General features: G+C 44.3%; 1 protein-coding gene across 4 annotated transcripts; it reads left to right on the top strand.

Moving 5' to 3' along the window:
• The first annotated feature begins 53 nt into the window (after positions 1-53).
• inhbab (inhibin subunit beta Ab) lies at positions 54-10,889 on the top strand. 4 transcript variants are annotated; one of them, XM_086271850.1, is made up of 4 exons: positions 54-283; positions 5,738-5,897; positions 7,359-7,721; positions 9,488-10,889. In XM_086271850.1, exons 2-4 carry the CDS (start codon positions 5,885-5,887, stop codon positions 10,261-10,263), a joined length of 1,152 nt encoding a protein of 383 aa, XP_086127976.1. In that variant the 5' UTR covers positions 54-283; positions 5,738-5,884; the 3' UTR covers positions 10,264-10,889. The 4 variants fall into 4 exon arrangements, with proteins under 4 accessions (XP_086127976.1, XP_086127975.1, XP_086127977.1 ...); XM_086271849.1 differs by lacking the exon at positions 54-283 and adding an exon at positions 597-1,539; XM_086271851.1 differs by lacking the exon at positions 54-283 and having other exon boundaries at positions 5,694-5,897.
• Positions 10,890-20,219: the final 9,330 nt, after the last annotated feature.

Raw genomic sequence — 20,219 nt, 5'->3', positions numbered from 1 at the left:
CGGTGTGTGTGTGTGTGTGTGTGTGTGTCCGCGAAGCTTTCAGACTGTCACGGGTTAATCTGCAGGTGGAGCAGCTTACTCACGAGCTATTTCAGGTTTTAACTCAAATCTACAGTAAACAGGAAGTGATCTAAAGCCTGTCCTGACGTCATTAAGCAACAAAACGTTCTTTTTCTAGGTGAACAAACGTTAAGGCCTGACAGCGCATATGGGCTAAACTCCTGACCCTCGCATAGAAGCTCCTTCAGCTGTGACAGGTGTGACAGCTAACCCTAACAACCAGGTCTGGACTAATGGGTCATGATCTCTGATCAATAATCAATAAGGAGTGATTGGTTGTGTAGCAGCAGAGTGATCCAGGGGCGTAATTTCCAGGTGGGTTATGACCCCCCCAATAATCCGACCCAGCCAATATAACCCCCACAATAAAATTATGAATGATCTTGCATAAATAGGCTGTTGATTTTCTTTACTCATTTCAGTTATTACCAGGAAAATAGTTGCATGTTTCGTCATCTGGGTATTTACCCACATTAATTATTTATTTAGACAGAGATCTTGACCCCCCCCCCCCCCCCCCACGCACACACACACACACACACACACACAATGTTCACCACAAAGTTAATAGAATAATCAAAGCTAAAAAACACCTTTAATGAATATTTTATTTTATTTTATTCAATCCCCTGTGTGTGTGTTTGTGTGTATAATTACATCTGAGTGGCACTCAAACCCTAACCTGTGTGGGGCCACTTTGTGGTTTTTGTTTTTTGGGGGGGTTTTTTGTGTCCCGTTTGGAACTTTAGCCATCAGAATTGTTGTCTTAAGGCCAAGAAAGATGCCAAGCGGATTTATTTTACCAAGTGGATCATCATGGCCTTGCCATATTGGTCCATTTGATTGACCTTTATTATAATTGTGAATTTATTTTATTTTCAGTTGCTACAAACGAGACAGACATGACTGGGGGATAGGACAGGGAGAAAGAATGAAAGAAAGAGAGGGAGAGAAAGAAAAACAGAGGGGAGAAGAGACGGTGAGAAGGGGGGGAAGAAAGAAAAAAACAAACAAACAAACAAAACACCTGGGTCACCTGTATGGAGAAAAAAAACAGAAGAGAAAGCAAACAACAAAGAGCAACATAATAAAAAAAACAGCACCATCACAATAAACTAGCTAGCAGTAGATATCAGTAGATACTAAATAATAAACGATATTGTGCAGCACGCAAGATAGACAGCGCACAATGTGCTTTGAGGCAGCAGCCAAGAAAGCTGTAGTCCGCGTCTGTGAATACCCGTGTGTACACCTGTGTGCATACCTGTGTGGATCAGCATGCTTGTATTCCAAAGGTTTCTCCATGTAACGATCTGCTAGGGAGTGTGGGGAGCCACAGCCCCGTCCTCCAGGGTATGAAGCAGGTATGGGCCACTTTGTGTTTAAAGGGAGTTCTTCCTTCTGGCTTCGATCCTCAGCCCGTTGGTAGGCAGCTCTGAACACCTGAACATCCAGAGCACATTGGATTTTTTTGAAAAGGTGAGAGATGCTATTGTGGAGGCAGATGAAACAATGGTCTACCACAATTTAGATAGATTTTTTGATTTAATAAGTCAAAAAAAGACAGCATGCTGGGAAATGTATACCTGTATTTGCTGACTTTGATCTCTTTGAGGTAAATGTCTGTGATCCCGCTGACATCATTTCTGCCTCACTTTGTTTTCTGGCTTGTGTTTAAGAGCAGCGGTCCCCAACCCTTTTTTTGCGCCACAGACTGGTTTAATATTCAGACAATATTTTCATGGACCGGCCTTTAAGGTGTGGGAGATAAATACAACAAAATAAAATGATACGACCAAAACAAAAACTGTGGTATTTTGTAAATATAATAATAAATGTGAATTCACTGTGTAAATGTTTTACTTTATTAGCAGCGTGCTCCTGAAAAAACATTGAGAGTAACATCCTCCTCTCTGCCCCTTAATGCTCTCTGGTTGCTATGGTAACGCGTAAATATTTCTTTCAAGTAAAGACACACAACTACAAAAGAAATATAAAGTTCACTAAATTGTTTAGAAAATTTATTCATAACACACGGGAAAAGACCCAGGGAAGCCGAGTTAACGATAAAACCCCGAAAACCATACATTTCACACCCGAGCCTCAACTCTTGAGGCCCGGTACCAAACGACTCACAGACCAGTACCAGTCCGTGGCCTGGGAGTTGGGGGCCGCTGCTTTATAGACCAGTTTGTCAATGTGTCGCCAACAATGTCCGGCCCTGTCCAGGCCTGTAACACCTGTCAGGGCAGCATGAAGCACCTTGAGGCCCCTATCGATTGATTATCGCTTGGTGCTGTATTACTAAAGCTGAACTGATTGAATTTAATGTCCAGAAAAAACCAGCAGAGGGCAGCAGAGCCTCAAACTACATGTTGGAGAAGACTATCTTGTCTTTAAGTGATGACGAGATGAATCCTGCTTCCGGGCCCAAACTACTCTACGCTTAATAAGGCTTTTGTGTTTTTAACATGTTTTAATGTTTTGTATCTTGTTCTATTTAATCTCAACAAGCCCCTAAAAACAGTCAGTGATCACTGTCAGCTTTTCTCAGTTTTTATTACCACTGTTCATTTTAAAGCTCAGTTTTTAAAACCTTCCGATGTAACTACAGCCCATGCAGCAGTATATTAATGACTAACCTCGTATTGTGGATGGATTATCTCGGTTGTTCTCCTGACTGAAGTTTGGTCCGTTTACAGCATCCTGCCATGCTATTGCATTTGTCCCTAACTATTCTGAACCCTCACGTTAACTTTTATCGAGTGGAAAAAAGTTAGCGTTCATCCTCCAGCTTCACTGTGCTAATGTTATGCTAACATAGCTGTGTCGCTAGCGATCACGTAGCACATCATTATATACCAGCTAGCCCAACTTCAGTAACCCTACAAACGTCACTGCCATTTAGTTTTCTGTCTTCATTTATGTTGGACGTGATAGCAGAGCTGTACGTTTGAATTGTTTCATAAATCTCTCAGTCAGAACATGCTATATCATGTTTAGATGGAAGCTAGCGAGCTAACTTCCTGCTAACTTCTAACTCTGATAAATTTAATAATTTTTATTTTCATGGAAGCCTGGATGTTAAACTTAATTGTTACACCTGGTAAAGCAGCAACGCTGATCGTTTTATTAAAGATGAAAAATTTAGACAGCTTTTAACTCTCAGTGATGCTGCAGTGTTCATTTGACCTGCAGCGGAGTTTGGGCTCAGGCACGGCTGATGACATCAGACTTAATGACCGGATTGTTTCCATGAGTCTTGCTTTTGTCGCGGTTCTGTTTGTGTGTTGTTGAAGTAAAAGATCGTTTCCAGCTTAGAACATTATTTAAATTTACTCTTGATCATCAGGCTCTGTTTCAGAGCCCCTTCTCTTCAGTTCTGTCTTATAAAGGTTACATTTGTTGTGACACTGTAAGAATACTGAGTACAGTTATGTAGTTCATAGGGTTAGTTAGCTGCTAATTATTCGTTCCACGCCAACCGTGTTCAGACATCAGTGGGTTTCATGTTGCGCTTCTCCACAGTGAACACTCACAGCATGTTAAACCCTGCAGTCTGTATTCGCACATTTACCCTCATTCAGTTTTCATGCAGACGTGTAAATTCGATGGGTGCACCTGGGGCACTTTGACCACTTTCAACATGCAGATTGGATTCTAACCACCAACCTTCCAAACACCACAAAACCCCACTACCTCCTGAGTGCTGTTTTCCACAGGTCAGTGTGTCTGGTGGGGGAAACCTGAAGTTCAGATGTAGAGTGTCAGTGGGGAAATGAGTCACTTACAAAGAAGTCACATGATCATTTCTGTCCAGTAAGATTTATTTTCTGTGCCGTGCGGGTCCTAATGTTTCTGCAGGTGTGCAGCTGATGACTCTGCCAGTCACTCAACAGCCATGTTGAACTGGAGATAAAGTATCTGAATTTCTGGAGCGGGACCACATCTCCAAACACGCTCCTTCCAGTTGTTATCTATATACAGTGGGGCAAAAAAGTATTTAGTCAGCCACCGATTGTGCAAGTTCCCCCACTTAAAATGATGACAGAGGTCAGTAATTTGCACCAGAGGTACACTTCAACTGTGAAAGACAGAATGTGAAAAAAAAATCCATGAATCCACATGGTAGGATTTGTAAAGAATTTATTCGTAAATCAGGGTGGAAAATAAGTATTTGGTCACCTCAAACAAGGAAAATCTCTGGCTCTCACAGACCTGTAATGTCTTCTGTAAGAAGCTTTTCTGTCCCCCACTCGTTACCTGTATGAATGGCACCTGTTTGAACTCATCATCTGTATAAAAGACACCTGTCCACAGCCTCAAACAGTCAGACTCCAAACTCTGCCATGGCCAAGACCAAAGAGCTTTCGAAGGACACCAGGAAAAGTATTGTAGACCTGCACCAGACTGGGAAGAGTGAATCTACAATAGGCAAGCAGCTTGGTGTGAAAAAATCAACTGTGGGAGCAATCATCAGAAAATGGAAGACATACAAGACCACTGATAATCTCCCTCGATCTGGGGCTCCACGCAAGATCTCATCCCGTGGGGTCAAAATGATCATGAGAACGGTGAGCAAAGATCCCAGAACCACACGGGGGGACCTGGTGAATGACCTGCAGAGAGCTGGAACCAAAGTAACAAAGGTCACCATCAGTAACACACTACAACGGCAGGGAATCAAATCCCGCAGTGCCAGACGTGTTCCACTGCTGAAGCCAGTGCATGTCCAGGCCCGTCTGAAGTTTGCCAGAGAGCACATGGATGATACAGCAGAGGATTGGGAGAATGTCATGTGGTCAGATGAAACCAAAGTAGAGCTTTTTGGTATAAACTCAACTCGTCGTGTTTGGAGGAAGAAGAGTACTGAGTTGCATCCCAAGAACACCATACCTACTGTGAAGCATGGGGGTGGAAACATCATGCTATGGGGCTGTTTTTCTGCCAAGGGGACAGGACGACTGATCCGTGTTAAGGACAGAATGAATGGGGCCATGTATCGTGAGATTTTGAGCCAAAACCTCCTTCCATCAGTGAGAACTTTGAAGATGAAACGAGGCTGGGTCTTCCAACATGACAATGATCCAAAACACACCGCCCGGGCAACAAAGGAGTGGCTCCGTAAGAAGCATTTGAAAGTCCTGGAGTGGCCTAGCCAGTCTCCAGACCTCAACCCCATAGAAAATCTGTGGCGGGAGTTGAAAGTCCGTGTTGCTCGGCGACAGCCCCAAAACATCACTGCTCTCGAGAAGATCTGCATGGAGGAATGGGCCAAAATACCAGCTACTGTGTGTGCAAACCTGGTAAAGACCTATAGTAAACGTTTGACCTCTGTTATTGCCAACAAAGGTTATGTTACAAAGTATTGAGTTGTATTTTTGTTATTGACCAAATACTTATTTTCCACCCTGATTTACGAATAAATTCTTTACAAATCCTACCATGTGGATTCATGGATTTTTTTTTCACATTCTGTCTCTCACAGTTGAAGTGTACCTCTGGTGCAAATTACTGACCTCTGTCATCATTTTAGGTGGGGGAACTTGCACAATCGGTGGCTGACTAAATACTTTTTTGCCCCACTGTATGTTACCTCAGTTCTACATGCTTTTCGTTCTCGTCTATGTGCCCCACCCTCCCTTCCCTTTTCTTTAACTTCTTCTCTTCTATTTAGTGCATGGGGAACTGCCAGGCCCGGGAGCCGGCGCCAGTCCCCATCAAGGCCTTCCCCAAACCGCAGCTCAATTCATGTTCAAGCCATTCACCTTTATCGACTAAAACACTGTCAAACCTAAAATGAGGACGTGGGCCAGCAAGTGAAATGAAGCTTATGTGTAAGTTTAATAATCTGTAATCGCTCAACTGCTGCTTCTGTTCTTTTTCATCGCTTTTCCGCACTGTCAGTCTCAGCACTGACATCATTGCTCTAGTCCAGGGGGTGGGGAACTCCAGGCCTCAAGGGCCGGTGTCCTGCAGGTTTTACATGTGTCCATGATCCAACACAGCTGATTTAAACAGTTAAATGACCTCCTCTTGAAGTTCTCCAGAGGCCTAGTGTTGAACTACTCATGTGATTCAGGTGTGTTGACCCAGGGTCAGATCTAGAACCTGCAGGACACCGGCCCTCGAGGCCTGGAGTTCCCCAACCCTGCTTTAGTCCAATCATCTGCTGATCTCATCTTTATACAGGATGCTTCAAACAGCTTCTGCTTTAAATGACGTAACAGCATTACGTCATTTAAAAGTGAGATCAATCAAAAATTCACATCCACTTGAATTTTGTCAAAAAAAAGCACTTCTTGCCAGTTGACATCTTGAATTGATCAAACAAACGAGTGACTGTGTGACATTTTCAGCTGACGCTTGACCTGTGTTATGACGGCGTCACATTTGTAGGCTTTACAGCCGTTCAGGTCAGACATCTGCGGTCAGTTCACTGACATCCACACATGGATATTCCCGATGTTTCTCCTTCCTGCCGCAGAGCTGACAGACCTGTGTGAACTTATAGGAGCCACTGACTCAGAGGGTCCCTCTCAGGTGAAGAGGACGCTGTAGGTCCTGACTCCCACCAGCAGAGGGCGTGCTGATGTCACTGTGTGTGCGTGTGTGGTAGTCTGTTTTGAGCACGCTCCATCTGCTCTGTGCAGGACTGGTCTTTAGAACAAACTCTCTCCATTCTAAAAATTTATTTCACACCGACAGTCTCTCCTCCACGTGAGGTGATGATGACGCTGCGCTGACTCATCTGTGTGTGTGTGTGTGTGTGTGTGTGTGTGTGTGTGTGGTGAATGAATCAGGGACACTACCTCCTCTTTCCTCCTTCCTCCTCCTCTTATGTCGTGACGTTCATTCAGGAGGAAACTCCACAAACAGTCCTGAGGTATTCTGAGAGACTTTGCTCACTGTGTGTGTGTGTGTGTGTGTGTGTGTGTGTGTGACTCACAGGGAAATACCTCTGTGGATGGAGGGAGGGATTAAACAGGCTGAGAGGTATAATTACTGTAACAGAGCAGAGAGGAAGAGTAGAGTGACCCTGCACACTGTTCGTTCAGTTCAGGACCACCGGGCCAGCACCAGGAGGACTAACAACACCAGAACATCCCTCACAGCGCATCAGACCTGCAGCAACTTCACGTCAGAGTTTCTAGTTTCCGCCCTGAAGTCTTTTGAATTTCAGAGGATTTCATCTGAAGAATCTCAAACCTGTTTCAAATAAAAACTCTGTCTTTTACTCTGCATCAGACCGCCAACCATTATGTGTTCTCTTTCTGCCGTGGTCTTTTCCATCTCAGCATGGCTTCTCATCGATGCCTCTCCGACCATCTCTCCGGCACCACGGCTGCAGGACTCGGCGGTGTCCTCTGACTGTCCTTCGTGCTCTTTGCCTCAGCTGAGGAGGAACTCGTCTTCGTCCGGAGCTCAGAGTGACATGGTGGAGGCAGTGAAGCGTCACATTCTCAACATGCTGCACCTGAGCGCCCGGCCCAACCTGACACAGCCAGTTCCTCGTGCCGCTCTGCTCAACGCCATCAAGAAACTTCACGTGGCCCATGTGGCTGAAGATGGCAGTGTGGAGATCCAGGAGGAGGGCCAGGGCACAGACAATTCAGCACCACCCGAACCGCCATCTGAAATAATCACCTTTGGAGAGCCAGGTGAGTCCCACGGCACGTCAGGCGTGGTTTATCTTCTTGTCCTGACAGAGAACACATCCAGTTTCTGAGTTCAGGGTCAGTGTTATTAGTGTTATTAGCTCTGGTTAAATACAGCCGTAGAAAGTTTTCAGGCTCACCACTGAGCCCTCTGACTGGTTAAAGCTAATTCTGCGAGGAGGCGTCTGGCAGAAAAAAACCCTTTAATGTAAGAACTGAAGACACGATGAGCCTTTGACATTCAGGATGGATTAAAGAGTGTCTGTAGGGAACATTTTCTCTTGGCTGGGTTAGGGTTCGGTTATTAACGTCAGCAGATCCAGACTCAGTGGAGTCTGTAGAGTCAGACTCTTCAGAGGTTCACTGACCGTCAGTGATGTCAGACTGTCTGTTTGCTCTTTTAGCTCATTCACAATAATCCAAAGAGGTCAAAGTGTGTTTACAGATTTCAGCCACAGGTTTTCATGTTCAGGTCAGAACATTCAGCTCACATTCATGTGTTTGACTGCAGTGCTGAAACTTCCAGTTTGTCTCCGAGTGAAATAAACGTGTTTGTTCTGTTGACAGAAACAAGGAAGGGTTCTCTGATGGAACGACAGCCTTGTTTCTTTCATTTCTGAACCCCAAAATGTAAACTAACAAATCAACTTCTCATCAAAGTTCAAACAGTCACTGACGATGTCCATCAGACAGACTGGTGACCAATTAGCGGACAAACTTTACTTCAAACAGGAATGTTCGAATGATCTGCTGGTTTGGCTCACAAAGACTCAGAGTAACAATCAATATGAGAACATCTTAAATCCACAGAGTATTTTCACTGAGAACAACAGCTGGAGAAAGTCTCAACAGATGAAAGATGAGGGAAACATTGGTCTGAACAGCAGTAGATCTTTGCTGGCAGAACCTTTGCTGCTTGTCATTAACCTGCTCTCAATCCACTGTGACTTACTGAAGATGATGATGGTTGCAAAGCCTTTAAAATCTCCTGTGAATACGGACCCGTTACATTGCTGCTTTGCTTTGTTCTATAAATAGTTGTCTCTATCAAAAGGCCCCTCAAAGGATGCTCGCCCAAATTAGTGCACAGTAATTTGGGCGAGCATACCAAGTGATCTTAGCGCGTAAATAATCTGTTCATTCAGATAAATCTGGGCCTCACTAATTATTCTCTAACAGGAGACAAAGAAGGAAGCGCTGAGACAGGACGGGCCTTTTTTTTGTTGGGGTGGTGTCGGGTGGGTGGGGGCGGGGTTAGTGTCCTATATGACCAGGCTTGTTAACATCATTAACATCATTCCCTGAAATCAGGCCTGGTCTTTTTTTAGTGCCTTTCCTCATATTGAATATATTTAGAGGCTGAAGCTCCATTCAAGCTTTCACTGTTAAGAACATCGACTTTGTTCACTCATTAAAATTTCTATCTGGGGGCGTCAGCGGGGTCATGGTTTCAAGTTCCTCGTTTGTTCCCTTCCCTTCAGGGAAAAACAAACTGCCAGATGAAGTTGGTCTTTCCTAAGGCGTCTTCAGCACGTTTCATTTGATATCTTCCCAAACTCAGACACACCAACCCTAATCCACATTAACCCATCCAGTTTCCACTTAAAATACAATCTGAGAGGTCAAAGGTCAAAGACTATCAGACTGAATTCTGAACGCCCCTCTGTCATTGTCAAGGGTCAGAGATCGCACTGTTTTAGACTGAAATTTTCTGACTCTGTGTAGTAAATGGGACACAGCGCTAATGTCCTAACTATTCTCTTTCACAGGCGACGGGCCAAACGCGGTGACCTTTGACATTTCGAGGGAGGGCAGTGGCTCGTCTGTGGTGGAGCAGGCAAACGTTTGGATCTTCCTGAAAATGTCAAAGATGAACCGCCTGAGAAGCAAAGTGATGCTGCGGCTTTATCGTGACGATGATGACGAGGACTGTGTTTCAGAGAAGATGGCGGACACCCGTCGTAGTGGCTGGCACACCCTCGCCATTCCTCGCACTGTTCAGAATCTACTGGACGGTGGCAACAGTCCTCTTAGGTTACGGGTTTCCTGTCCTCTGTGTCTCGAAGCAGGTGCCGCTCCCGTCCTGACGCCTGCAAACGGTGAACCGGCCACGGGACGAGATCAGTCACACCGGCCGTTCCTCATGGTGGCGCTTCGAGCTCAAGAGGAGGTGGCTAAGCGCCGAGCTAAACGAGCTCTGCAGTGCGATGGGAAAATACGCATCTGCTGCAAGCGAGAGTTTTACGTGAACTTTAAAGACATCGGCTGGAGTGACTGGATCATCGCTCCGGCTGGTTACCACGCCAACTACTGCGAAGGTGACTGTCCAAACCACATGGCAAGCATTGGAAGCTCACCGCTGTCTTTCCATTCAACGGTCATCAACCATTATCGCATGAGAGGCTACAGCCCATTTCAAAACATCAAGTCGTGCTGCGTGCCGATGAGGCTGCGAGCAATGTCAATGCTCTACTACAACGAAGAGCAGAAGATTATCAAGAAGGACATCCAGAATATGATCGTGGAGGAGTGCGGCTGCTCGTGAACAGCTGGCTTTTGCTCTGCTGCTTCTACCAGACGTGGAAAAGACTCTGGAAACTGTCAGAGAACCTCTGAGAAATATTCTATGAAACCTGCAACCTGCAGGAAGAAACATCTGATATGCTCTTTCCCAGGAAAGACAGTCTCCTGTGTTCAGTGAATTTTTGTGTTTCATACTGGGAGAGACTTTTCCACATTGGAATGTGCTGAGGATACTATGCAACGTGGATGTCTCTGTGTGCTTCATCAGTGTTGGTTTTCTGCTGCTCAGAGAACATTTCCACATTATTAGCATGTTCCAGCTGAAAGTAGTTAATCTGGTTGCTGAAGCCAAACGTTATTTTCGTTATTGTTATGAAACACACTGAATGTAGATATTTGCACAGTAATAGGTATTTCTAGATGCATTGCCGCAGTTTGGATTCAGATGAAAGCCAAAGACAAACATTTGGTTTATTTTCCTGAGAGACAAACGGCTGAAATCCACCTGTGTCAGATTAAACCTTTAATCTGCTGAAACAAAAACAAACTGAAGACATTTCTCTTCACATCAATCTTTAATTGTAATATATGTTGTTTCTGTAATTTATTTCCATTGATTGTTTTCTCATTAAACGGACTACCAATCCACATTTTGTCTCTGTCTTTGGAAAACTCTAAATAACACAAGTCTTTGCATTTCAATGACTCTCTGAGAGTTCGTGCCACCCTCAGGACAAACCTTGCACTGCAAATATGAGAACAGCTCAGCCATTATGAACTCTTTCAAACAGGGGTGGGGAACTCCAGGCCTCGAGGGCCGCTGTCCTGCAGATTTTAGATGTGTCAGCTGATTCCTCAACATGTCCTGAAGTGCTCCAGAGGCCTGGTAATGAACTAATCATGTAATTCAGCTCTGTTGACCCAGGGTGAGATCTAGAACCTGCAGGACATCGGCCCTCAAGGCCTGGAGTTCCCCACCCGTTTTAAAAGGTTTATTAAGGTCAATCATGAGTTAATATCACAGATTTGGGCTGGCTCAAACATCACTAAAGTGTATCCTAACTAAAGCAAAATGAAGATCTGAAAAGCAGGAAGTGATTTCATTTACTGCAGATCAGTCATTTTATTTCAGATTTGGTGTGATTGCTGGCACCCAGCCGCTCGGTTTTCAGGTTTCAAAGTGGGGTTTTTTTTGCAACCAGCCTTTATTTGATTCTCGAACCCTAACTCTTTTCAGAGGAAGACGTGCTTATGGGAAACTTTCAGGCAGCTACTCTCTGATGGTATTCATGCTGTAAATGGTAAACAGACTTGTTCTTAAATAGCTCTTTTCTCCTCTAAGCACATTTCCTCTAAGCTTCATTCATACAGATACTTTTCTTCTATACTCAAGCACCTTTCAAACATCCACAAACACACTGACACCCTGATGGGTTCAGTATCTTGGCCTGGACATGCAGGCTGGACTCCTGACGCATGTGTTCAAAGACACCCAGCCCCTCAGCTCTGAGCTGAACTCTGTTTTCACACATTCACAAAGCCATTCAGAGCGATGGAGAAATCTGAGAGCCAGCTCTTTGTCTTCAGGTAAAAATGGGAGCGATGGCTGGCAGACTGAGAGGCTCCTTCACGTTCACCTCTGTCTGTTCTGCCCCCTGATTGGCTGTTGACAGTGGTAAAGTTAAACCTTTCGCAGGCTGAAAGCAGCGGAGCAGCCAGCTGGCATGGTGGCGCTCTGTTTGTTCACTGACCTACAAACTCATCGCTGAGTTAACAAGTTGGTTTAAGAACCACAAAGACTGTTGAGGCAAACCCAAAGAATTCTGGGTACTGGAGCACAGAAACACTTGATGAAAAGAGCCTGAAACACAACATCAGGAGTCAGTTTCAAACGTGCCCACAGAGCTGCAGGCTGAGAAAAAGGGTTGTAGACAAAAGTACAGAAAAAAACCAAACAGAATGCAGAAACATTTAAGCTAAGATGCCTGTGATTGGCTGGAAACAGGGCCAGTACCCTCACCCATTGAATCCTGGGAGAGACTCCAGCAGTTACTGAGGTTATCAGGCTTATCAGCACTCTGGGCACTGATGAAACTCTTTGGACAATGACCAGCTTCAGCTCAGAGAGGTACTATTTGGAAGGTTTGAACTTGTGGAATTTGTGAGAGTTTAACTTTTAGCTTAAATTGTTTAAATTCACACAAACAGAGATATGGTTTAGATGGCAATTACATGAGAAAACCACCAATAACATCAGTCCATTGTCTTTGTTCTAAACAAAGTGAGATCCTTACAACTGACGGGTTAGATCCCCAATAACACAAACCATCATGAACAGGCAGAACATATACTGTAAAAAAAAACAGGAGTCAACGCTGCTCTGAGCCTTTATATTTCTATTAACACTTGGTTAAAATGTGTGTTCTTGTGAAATGTGTAGCATGTTTCCTCTGTATAAAACAATACATTATTACCATTAGAAATTAGTGGGATACCCTTTGGTTACTAAAGCTGTGCTGTATGAAAGAGTTGACGGGACAGATAACAGATAGATGTATTGCCTGTAAAACAGAAATCATTCCTGAAGGTTTTGTTTATAATTAATGACATTATATATAACGTTAGTGAGAATTCATGTTTGGTTTCCACAGGTCTACATCGGGCATCAGTTCAATTCATTTTTATTGAGCTGAAAAAAGGAATTGAATTTATATCATGACGACAGTTGCCTCACTGTGTTTGATGAGCCTTATTGTAAGGTAAAGACCCTACGATAATACACACTGTAAATGTATTTTACAAGTATTAAAGGCTAAAGGCCACATGTACTCTGGAATATCTGAATGGCAGATCTGATTAATTACACTGTAAACTACTGAAACTCTGTCTGTGACTCAGGGTGTTTCGATTCCGATTCTTTCCCTGATTTCGATGCAATAGTTGTGATCCCTGTTTAATATTTGTATTCTTAGTTTGTTATCATTCCTCCTCTGTTTCCTTGTCATCTTGGGTCTAGTTTCCTGTGTTATTGATGTCTATCTGTGCTCGTGCCCTCTGTATGTGGTCAGTCTGAGCCTCAGTGTGTCTCTCGTACTTCCTGTGTTATCTTTTCAGTTTCCCGTTGTCAGGCGCTGGCTCTGTGCACCAGCAGTTTGAGTTTATTTTGTATTTTTGATTTCTTATGTTATATTAGAAATAGGTTAAGTTGAGGGAGTACTTGAGTCTAGCACATGTCCTGATGTATGAGTCTTTTCTTGTCTTCAGTGTTTTTTCTTTCAGTAATGCATGTCCGTTAGTCTCTCCTCGGTTCCATGTTCTAATTGTCCGGCTTGTGCTGTCATGTTTACGTCGCTCCATGTTTCCTGTTTCATTTTGAAGAGTCTGGTGTTTCCATGTCCAGTGTGTATAGTTTTGGTCCCCCTATGGCGTCATGTTCATTAGTGTCAGCTGTGTCTCCCCAGGTGTTTCCACTTCCATCATTATCCTCCTGTGTATTTGAGTCGTCTGTCTCCTTTGTTCTTTGTCTTCACGTCAGGTCACAGAGTTTTTTTCCCTACTGTTCAGGTTCTTGTTCATGCTGTTTTGATTATTGCACAGTTACATTTTTGCATGTTCCCGTTCAGTTTCATATTCATGTCTTTTCCCAGTTTAAGTTGTAGTTTAGGTCCGCCTTTGTTTTCGCCTTCCTTATCTGTTTTTTTTTGCATCAGTCACAATAAAGGCTCGCTTTTGTTTAAACTTCAGTTCATTTCTTCCATTTCTGCTTTTGGGTCCACTCTAAAAACACACCGGTGATCCCTGCCATGGCACTCTTCCTGTGTGCATTGTGTTCTGTTCCGCTTCCCATCTCATCAGTCACACTGTGTTCAGCTGTGTTCCTCACATGTTTCTTCTCTGCCCTGATTCTTTCTTGTGTATATATTGTCTGTGACTCCTGTGGTCCGTTGTCACAATGTCCCTGAGCCCTTAATGCTGAGTGTTCTGTCCTGTTAATGTTCCTTTTAGTTGTGGTGTGTGTGTATGTATATATGTGTGTGTATATATATATATATATCCTCTGGTAGAGGACCCGAGCTTGAAGGATAAACCGCCCGCAGGGGCGTGCTGGGTGTTTTTTGTATGTATAAATGTGTGTGTGTGTGTGTGAGTGTATATGTATATGTGTGTGTATGTATATATATGTATCCTGCTTGACTCACACAGCATTATGATACGTACCACTTTCCTGGTTTGGTCATTTTTCAATACCTACATGGTTAACATTCATTTTAAAAACAATGACTATCAGAATTTCCTTTCCCCAGTTAACATGTGTTTGCTGGCCTATTCACCATCACAGTGATACCCTTCATCTCTGACTGGGCTGTTTTATCGAACCAGCTAACACTGAAAAGGCCCGGCTGTGATGAACGTTCTTCATAGTCACCTGCCTCAGGTTCAGTGACTTTAAGCTGATGACAGCACAGTGAAGTGGATGGATTATGTGTTGGTGGCACAATATAAACAAAAAGTTAGTCAATGATGTTTCTTTATTCCCACATTCATCTTCAGCCCTTGGCACAGTAAACCACACAGTGAAGTACACACTGAGCAGCATCTCCCAGTATCACAGCAAAGCACACAATCTCCACCATCAGCTGTTACATCAGGATGAGCATTAGCGAGGGGAGGCCCTGGGTGACCGGACGTGAACCAAGTACAGATCAGCTGGAGTTCACTGCAGGGCTGACCTCAAACTAGCTCAGTTTGTTCGGAGAGATAAAATCAGTTGGAGAGGAAGAGACTGAGCAAATAGTCAGAGTTCATTCACTGCATCTCTGCAGCCGGAAATGTTAACTGAGCAATGTTTGGACCCACACACTGGTTTCACTGGGTTTACTGGTTTAAGTGGGTGACAGGCAGTCACTGCAGTCAGAAACTGAAGCATCACTACACTGGGTTGACTGGAGGACAGATGGTCACAGAGCCTGTTTCACATGTTTCAGTCATCCCCACCTGGTCTTTCAGTATTGGCTTAGGACACTAAAAAATGAGCTCTGTCATTATTTGTCAGGTAAAAGAAGGCAGATTTATTCACAAAGCAGGGGTTATGATGACATAATACATGGTAAATGTCCCATTACATGAAACTTCATACCACGCAGAGTCTGTTCTACCAAGCAGCCCCACCGATCTCAGCAGGTCCAGGTCCCACACCCAGGAGCCTTAAAGAAAAGGATCACATTGAGAACGAGGGACCCACTGGTAAAGGGAAGTACACGACTGGCAGATATGGTTTTTGCTATGGCACATCTGGTGCATGTTACAAGATGTTTCCAACTGTATAACTGATGCAGAAGAGTGCAAGGAGTGTCTTGCCCCATCTGGCAGATCTATCCTTGCAGCTAGTTTCAGTAAGAAGTTGTTAAGCCCTGCGACCAAATCAAAACGTTGGTCGCAGAGTGACTGCCAGAGGTCATCACAAATGTCTAACATCACATGGTCTGCAGCAACAAAAATAAAAAATCACCACAATGTTTTATCAAAAGCCCAGCAACCAATAACAAATCTAGAATTAATGTATAAGCGCCAACCAAAGTGGCATACCTAAAGGTTCCTCCAGATTCTCTAGTCCAGCAAAACATCCCCAAGATGCCAAGAAAGAAGGAACCAAGCTTCAACAAAGCTCTCATAAAAACTCCGAACACAGCTAAGGTGCCTACAGAGAAGCTGCCAGAATAAAACTTCCTGTCACGGTCTATGGACCTTCTTGTGCCTCCTTGTAATCTCTCCTGTCATGTTAGCCATGTTAACCAAACAAGCATTTCATTATTCCAACCAGGTACTTTGTTAGGCCACAAATCCATAGACATCTGTACCAGAACAAGTGCAGCAGTAACGATAATGCCACAGAGTCTGTGCCAGTATATCCAGAATAAATCTCAATCCTAGTCTAGACAGATACTTGTGGTAGGTACTTGATTAGACTTGCACCAGACGATAAGCAGAAACCGGTTACACCCTATAAATCAGGAAAATGTTCCTGAGGCATCACCCACATTCTCCACTGCACTTAGGAGGAAACCTGGCAGATCAGCCATACCTAAGGGATGCAGAGGTCATGCAAACTTGACCCAAAGGACTTTTTATGTCTTCAATACATGGATTTGGACATCCACTAAAGCTAACCAAACAAAAGTAATGAAACCCACTAATCCAAAGAAAACGCTGTCTTTTGTGGAACTCCTCAAAGTATTCTGCACAATGCTGAAATAATTAAACTCAAACGAAAAGCTCCCCAGTCTCACCCCCAATGAGGTTGACTATTCTGTGTTTGATAAGTCCACAGGAGGTGGACTCCAAAGGTCAAGCCAGTGGAGTATCCGTTGTCCACAACAGGAAATGCTGCACAGGTTTGAAACCTAGATGCAGTGAGCAGGAGGACAATATGAAACCTTAGATCCTCTATGATGCCCTCCAACACAAAACTCTCCTGACCAGGTGTAACGAGCAACTCATCAAGGGTCACTTTTTGGTGAAAGAGCAGCTCCTCAGAGTTTCTGTGCTGCATAAGTTTGCAGTGCCAGTAGTGCGGATGAAGTTAGACCAAAATGACGCAGATGGTGCCCTCATGGGTTTATTCATGATGTAATCTAATGAAGCTTGTTCTGTCCGCGCTGGCTAAATTTATCCCTGCTAAACTCTTGGTGAGGAGCTTCTCCTTCCATCAGGACTGTTAGTTTATTTTTACAGGTGAGGTGTTTTTGATCAAACGTGCATACAGTCTGACGGAGGCAGTGACGACATGAACGTGCAGACGGGCTGCGAGGAGGGAAGACGTCCAGAGAAACGTGATGAGAGGTGGAGGATCATCGTGTGAGTCAAACTGAAAGATCTATTTTTTCTGTGTGGGCAGGCTGCAGGACACGTCAGTGTTGTTAGAAGCCCCAATAACCTCGACACCACCTCCACTACAAACTGCTACTCTATCACTGAACGCAGACTCACTGCTGCTATTCAAAGGCATTCACCCCCACAGATTCACTCACTCACACTCCGCTGCAGCTAAATTAAACCTGACTTCATTTGTCATCTGTAACTCATAGCTCAGGGACTCTTCTTTTATTTAGATGTGAGAAAGATGAGTCCTCTGGCGGAAGAGTCGCTTTGTGTCAGCAGGTGAAAAGAATCAGAAAATTTCACTTTTTATTTATTCATGATGATGACAGGATGACCTACATGATCGTATGTGAGACCCAGAGTTCAGGTTTTCCTGTTATCCCCAAGAAGCAGACAGTGTTTTCTGTCTGTGAGGGCTTATTTCAAACATGTTAAAACATAAACTATACAAACAACAATCACAATAAATAACATAATCAAAAAGGAGCTGGAAGAAACCTAAGCCTGTTTAATCCCCATGTATACATGCTCACTGTATACTACAGAAACAGACAGAGAGGAAAAATCTTTTATTAGAATAGAATAGAATAGAATAGAATAGAATGCCTTTTTTGTCACTACACACACATGTACAATGAGATTCAGAGCATCTCCTGCTCAGTGCAGACATGAGGCAAAAGTTCTGCAGCACTACATACATATGAACAGTATTCAAACATATAACAAGTACAAATATACAAATATTGGGGGAAAAAATACATAATGTTATGTATTTACAGTGTGGGTTTTTGCACGTAACTCAGTATTGCACAGTGCTGATGGTAGCTGTGTTGTCTGTGTATAGTAGTCCTTGGATTGGGGGCTGGAGCTGTGTTGTCAGTGCATGTGTGAGTTCAGGGTGGTTATGGCTCTTGCAAAGAAACAGTTTTTGAGTCTGTGGGGTTTTGTGTTGATGCACCTGTAGTGCTGCCCTGAGGAAAGCAGGCTGAACATGTTGAAACCAGGGTGGGAGCTGTTCTTGATAATGTTTGCTGCTCTGCTGAGGCAGCGGGAGGAATAAATGTACATCAAGGAGGGGAGAGGGCAGCTGAAGCCTCACTCTGTCCGCCTTAGTGCAGTTGCTGTACCATACTGTGATGCAGTGTGTAAGCAGGCTCTCCACGAATGAGCGGTAAAAGATAGGTCTGAGTCCAGCTTCTACTTCCTGAGGACCCTCAGGAAGTGCAGCCACTGTTGTGCCTTTTTAACGACCACTGAGATGTTGTCTGTCCAGGAGATGTCAGTGGAGATGAGGACACCAAGGAACCGGAAGCTGTGGAGCCTCTCCACACACTCCCTGTTGATGTAAAGGGGGTTAAGTCAGTGCTGTACCTCCTGAAGTTGACAATGACCTCTTTGGTTTTCTTGGTGTTCAGTGCCAGGTTGTTCTCTGAACACCAGGCTGCCAACTTCAGGACTTCTTCTCTGTAGGCTGCCTCATCTCAAAGGGAGATGAGTCTGTGGTGTCATCAGCAAACTTGATGATGAGATTGTACAAATAACAGTGGATTCAGACAATCGCTGTACCTGGTGTCTTTCATTATCCTAGTCATCATGTTGATAATGATGATATTAATATGCATTACTAATTATTTGTAAGTACTTGGCCCCCACCTCCCCCCACTGTCAGCACCGGATCCCCACAGGGCTGCGTTCTCAGCCCCTGATGTACACCCTGTACACCTACCCACCCAACCAACTTCATCGTCAAGTATGCCGATGACACCGCCATGTTTGGGCTCATCTCTGATGGGGATGAGACAGCGTACAGGGTGGAGGTATAGAACTGTGACATCATGAAACCATGTTTTTGAGGACTTGTGTGTGCAGATCAAGACTGTTTCCACATTCAGGAATAACAACCCAACCAGGAAGCTGGAAGCCAACCCCGAGGAGAAACTGGGCACAGTGGTTGGCCGAGTATGCAGTTAGTTTGGGACTCCAACACACACAACTGCATCGCCCCAACCAACCTGGGATACTGTTCCTGGACTTCAGCTCGGCCTTCAACACCGTAATCCCAGATATCCTCCATCGAAAGCTCACCCATCTCACTGTGCCCACCTCCACCTTTCCATGGAACACCAGCTTCCTGCTGGACAGGCAACAGCAGGTGAGACTGAGGAGTATCACATCCCACACCAGACCATCAGCTCTTCTCCCTCTACACCAGGGGTGGGCAACTCCAGGCCTCAAGGGCCGGTGTCCCTGCAGGTTTTAGAAGTGTCCTTGAACCAACACAGCTGATTTAAATGGCTAAATTAGCTCCTCAACATGTCCTGAAGTTCTCCAGAGGCCTGGTATGGAACTAATCATGTGATTCAGGTGTGTTGATCCAAGGTGAGATCTAAAACCTGCAGGACACCGGCCCTCGAGGCCTGGAATTGCCCACCCCTGCTCTACACTGACGACTGCACCTCAGAAGAACCATCTGAGAATACCTGAAGTTCGTGAAGGGTTAGGGAGACCACTGTTACTGGTCTGGTCCAGAACGATGCAATCTGCATACAGACAGGAGGTGGAGCAGCTGGTCCACTGGTGCAGTCAGAACCACCTGGAGCTGAACCCACTCAAGACTGTGGAGATGGCGGCTGACTTTAGGAGAACCCCGGCTCACCATCCTCAACAGTACAGTACCAGTACCCACTGTGGATCACTTCTTTTATAATATAAAGCACCTTGAGGCGAGTGCTACATAAATAACACTGAATTTGACTGAATATCTATTAAAAATACATCAACAATAAAAGGATGTCTGTCTACATTACATTACTTGTTCATGTGTTTCTTTTGAGCAGTTTAGACCTGATACAAAAACCTGCAACTGGGATTTTACCAAATCAACGAGCATGTTCCTGTACAGAGTAAACTTCCTGAACACCTGAGCTCACCTGAGACTCTCATTTAAATGGAGCGTCAGAACTTTATTAATGGAAGAGGTTTATCCATAAATCATGTTTGTGACCTCTTAACTTTTTAATGTTGCGTGTTCTCACATGGTCTGAAGATGAGTCCTTACAGGGTGGAGTCAAACAGCTGTCACAGGGGACTATTTCCCCA

This window comes from Aulonocara sp. 'chitande type north' Nkhata Bay, linkage group LG18 (assembly GCF_057382095.1).
Source record: "Aulonocara sp. 'chitande type north' Nkhata Bay isolate Kocher_YH1m ecotype deep benthic linkage group LG18, A_spYH_male_GT1.1, whole genome shotgun sequence".
In the NCBI taxonomy this organism is placed as follows: Eukaryota; Metazoa; Chordata; class Actinopteri; order Cichliformes; family Cichlidae; genus Aulonocara; species Aulonocara sp. 'chitande type north' Nkhata Bay.
The sequence above is the reverse complement of the archived record's forward strand: the minus strand, read 5'-3'. Positions and strand labels throughout refer to the sequence as shown.

Bases quoted from the DNA above. Each gene is read 5' to 3' on its own strand.
- inhbab (XM_086271848.1), top strand. From the start codon at position 7,322: ATGTGTTCTCTTTCTGCCGTGGTCTTTTCCATCTCAGCATGGCTTCTC. The intron at 7,722-9,487 runs GTGAGTCCCACG...TCTCTTTCACAG, and splicing joins AATCACCTTTGGAGAGCCAG to GCGACGGGCCAAACGCGGTG.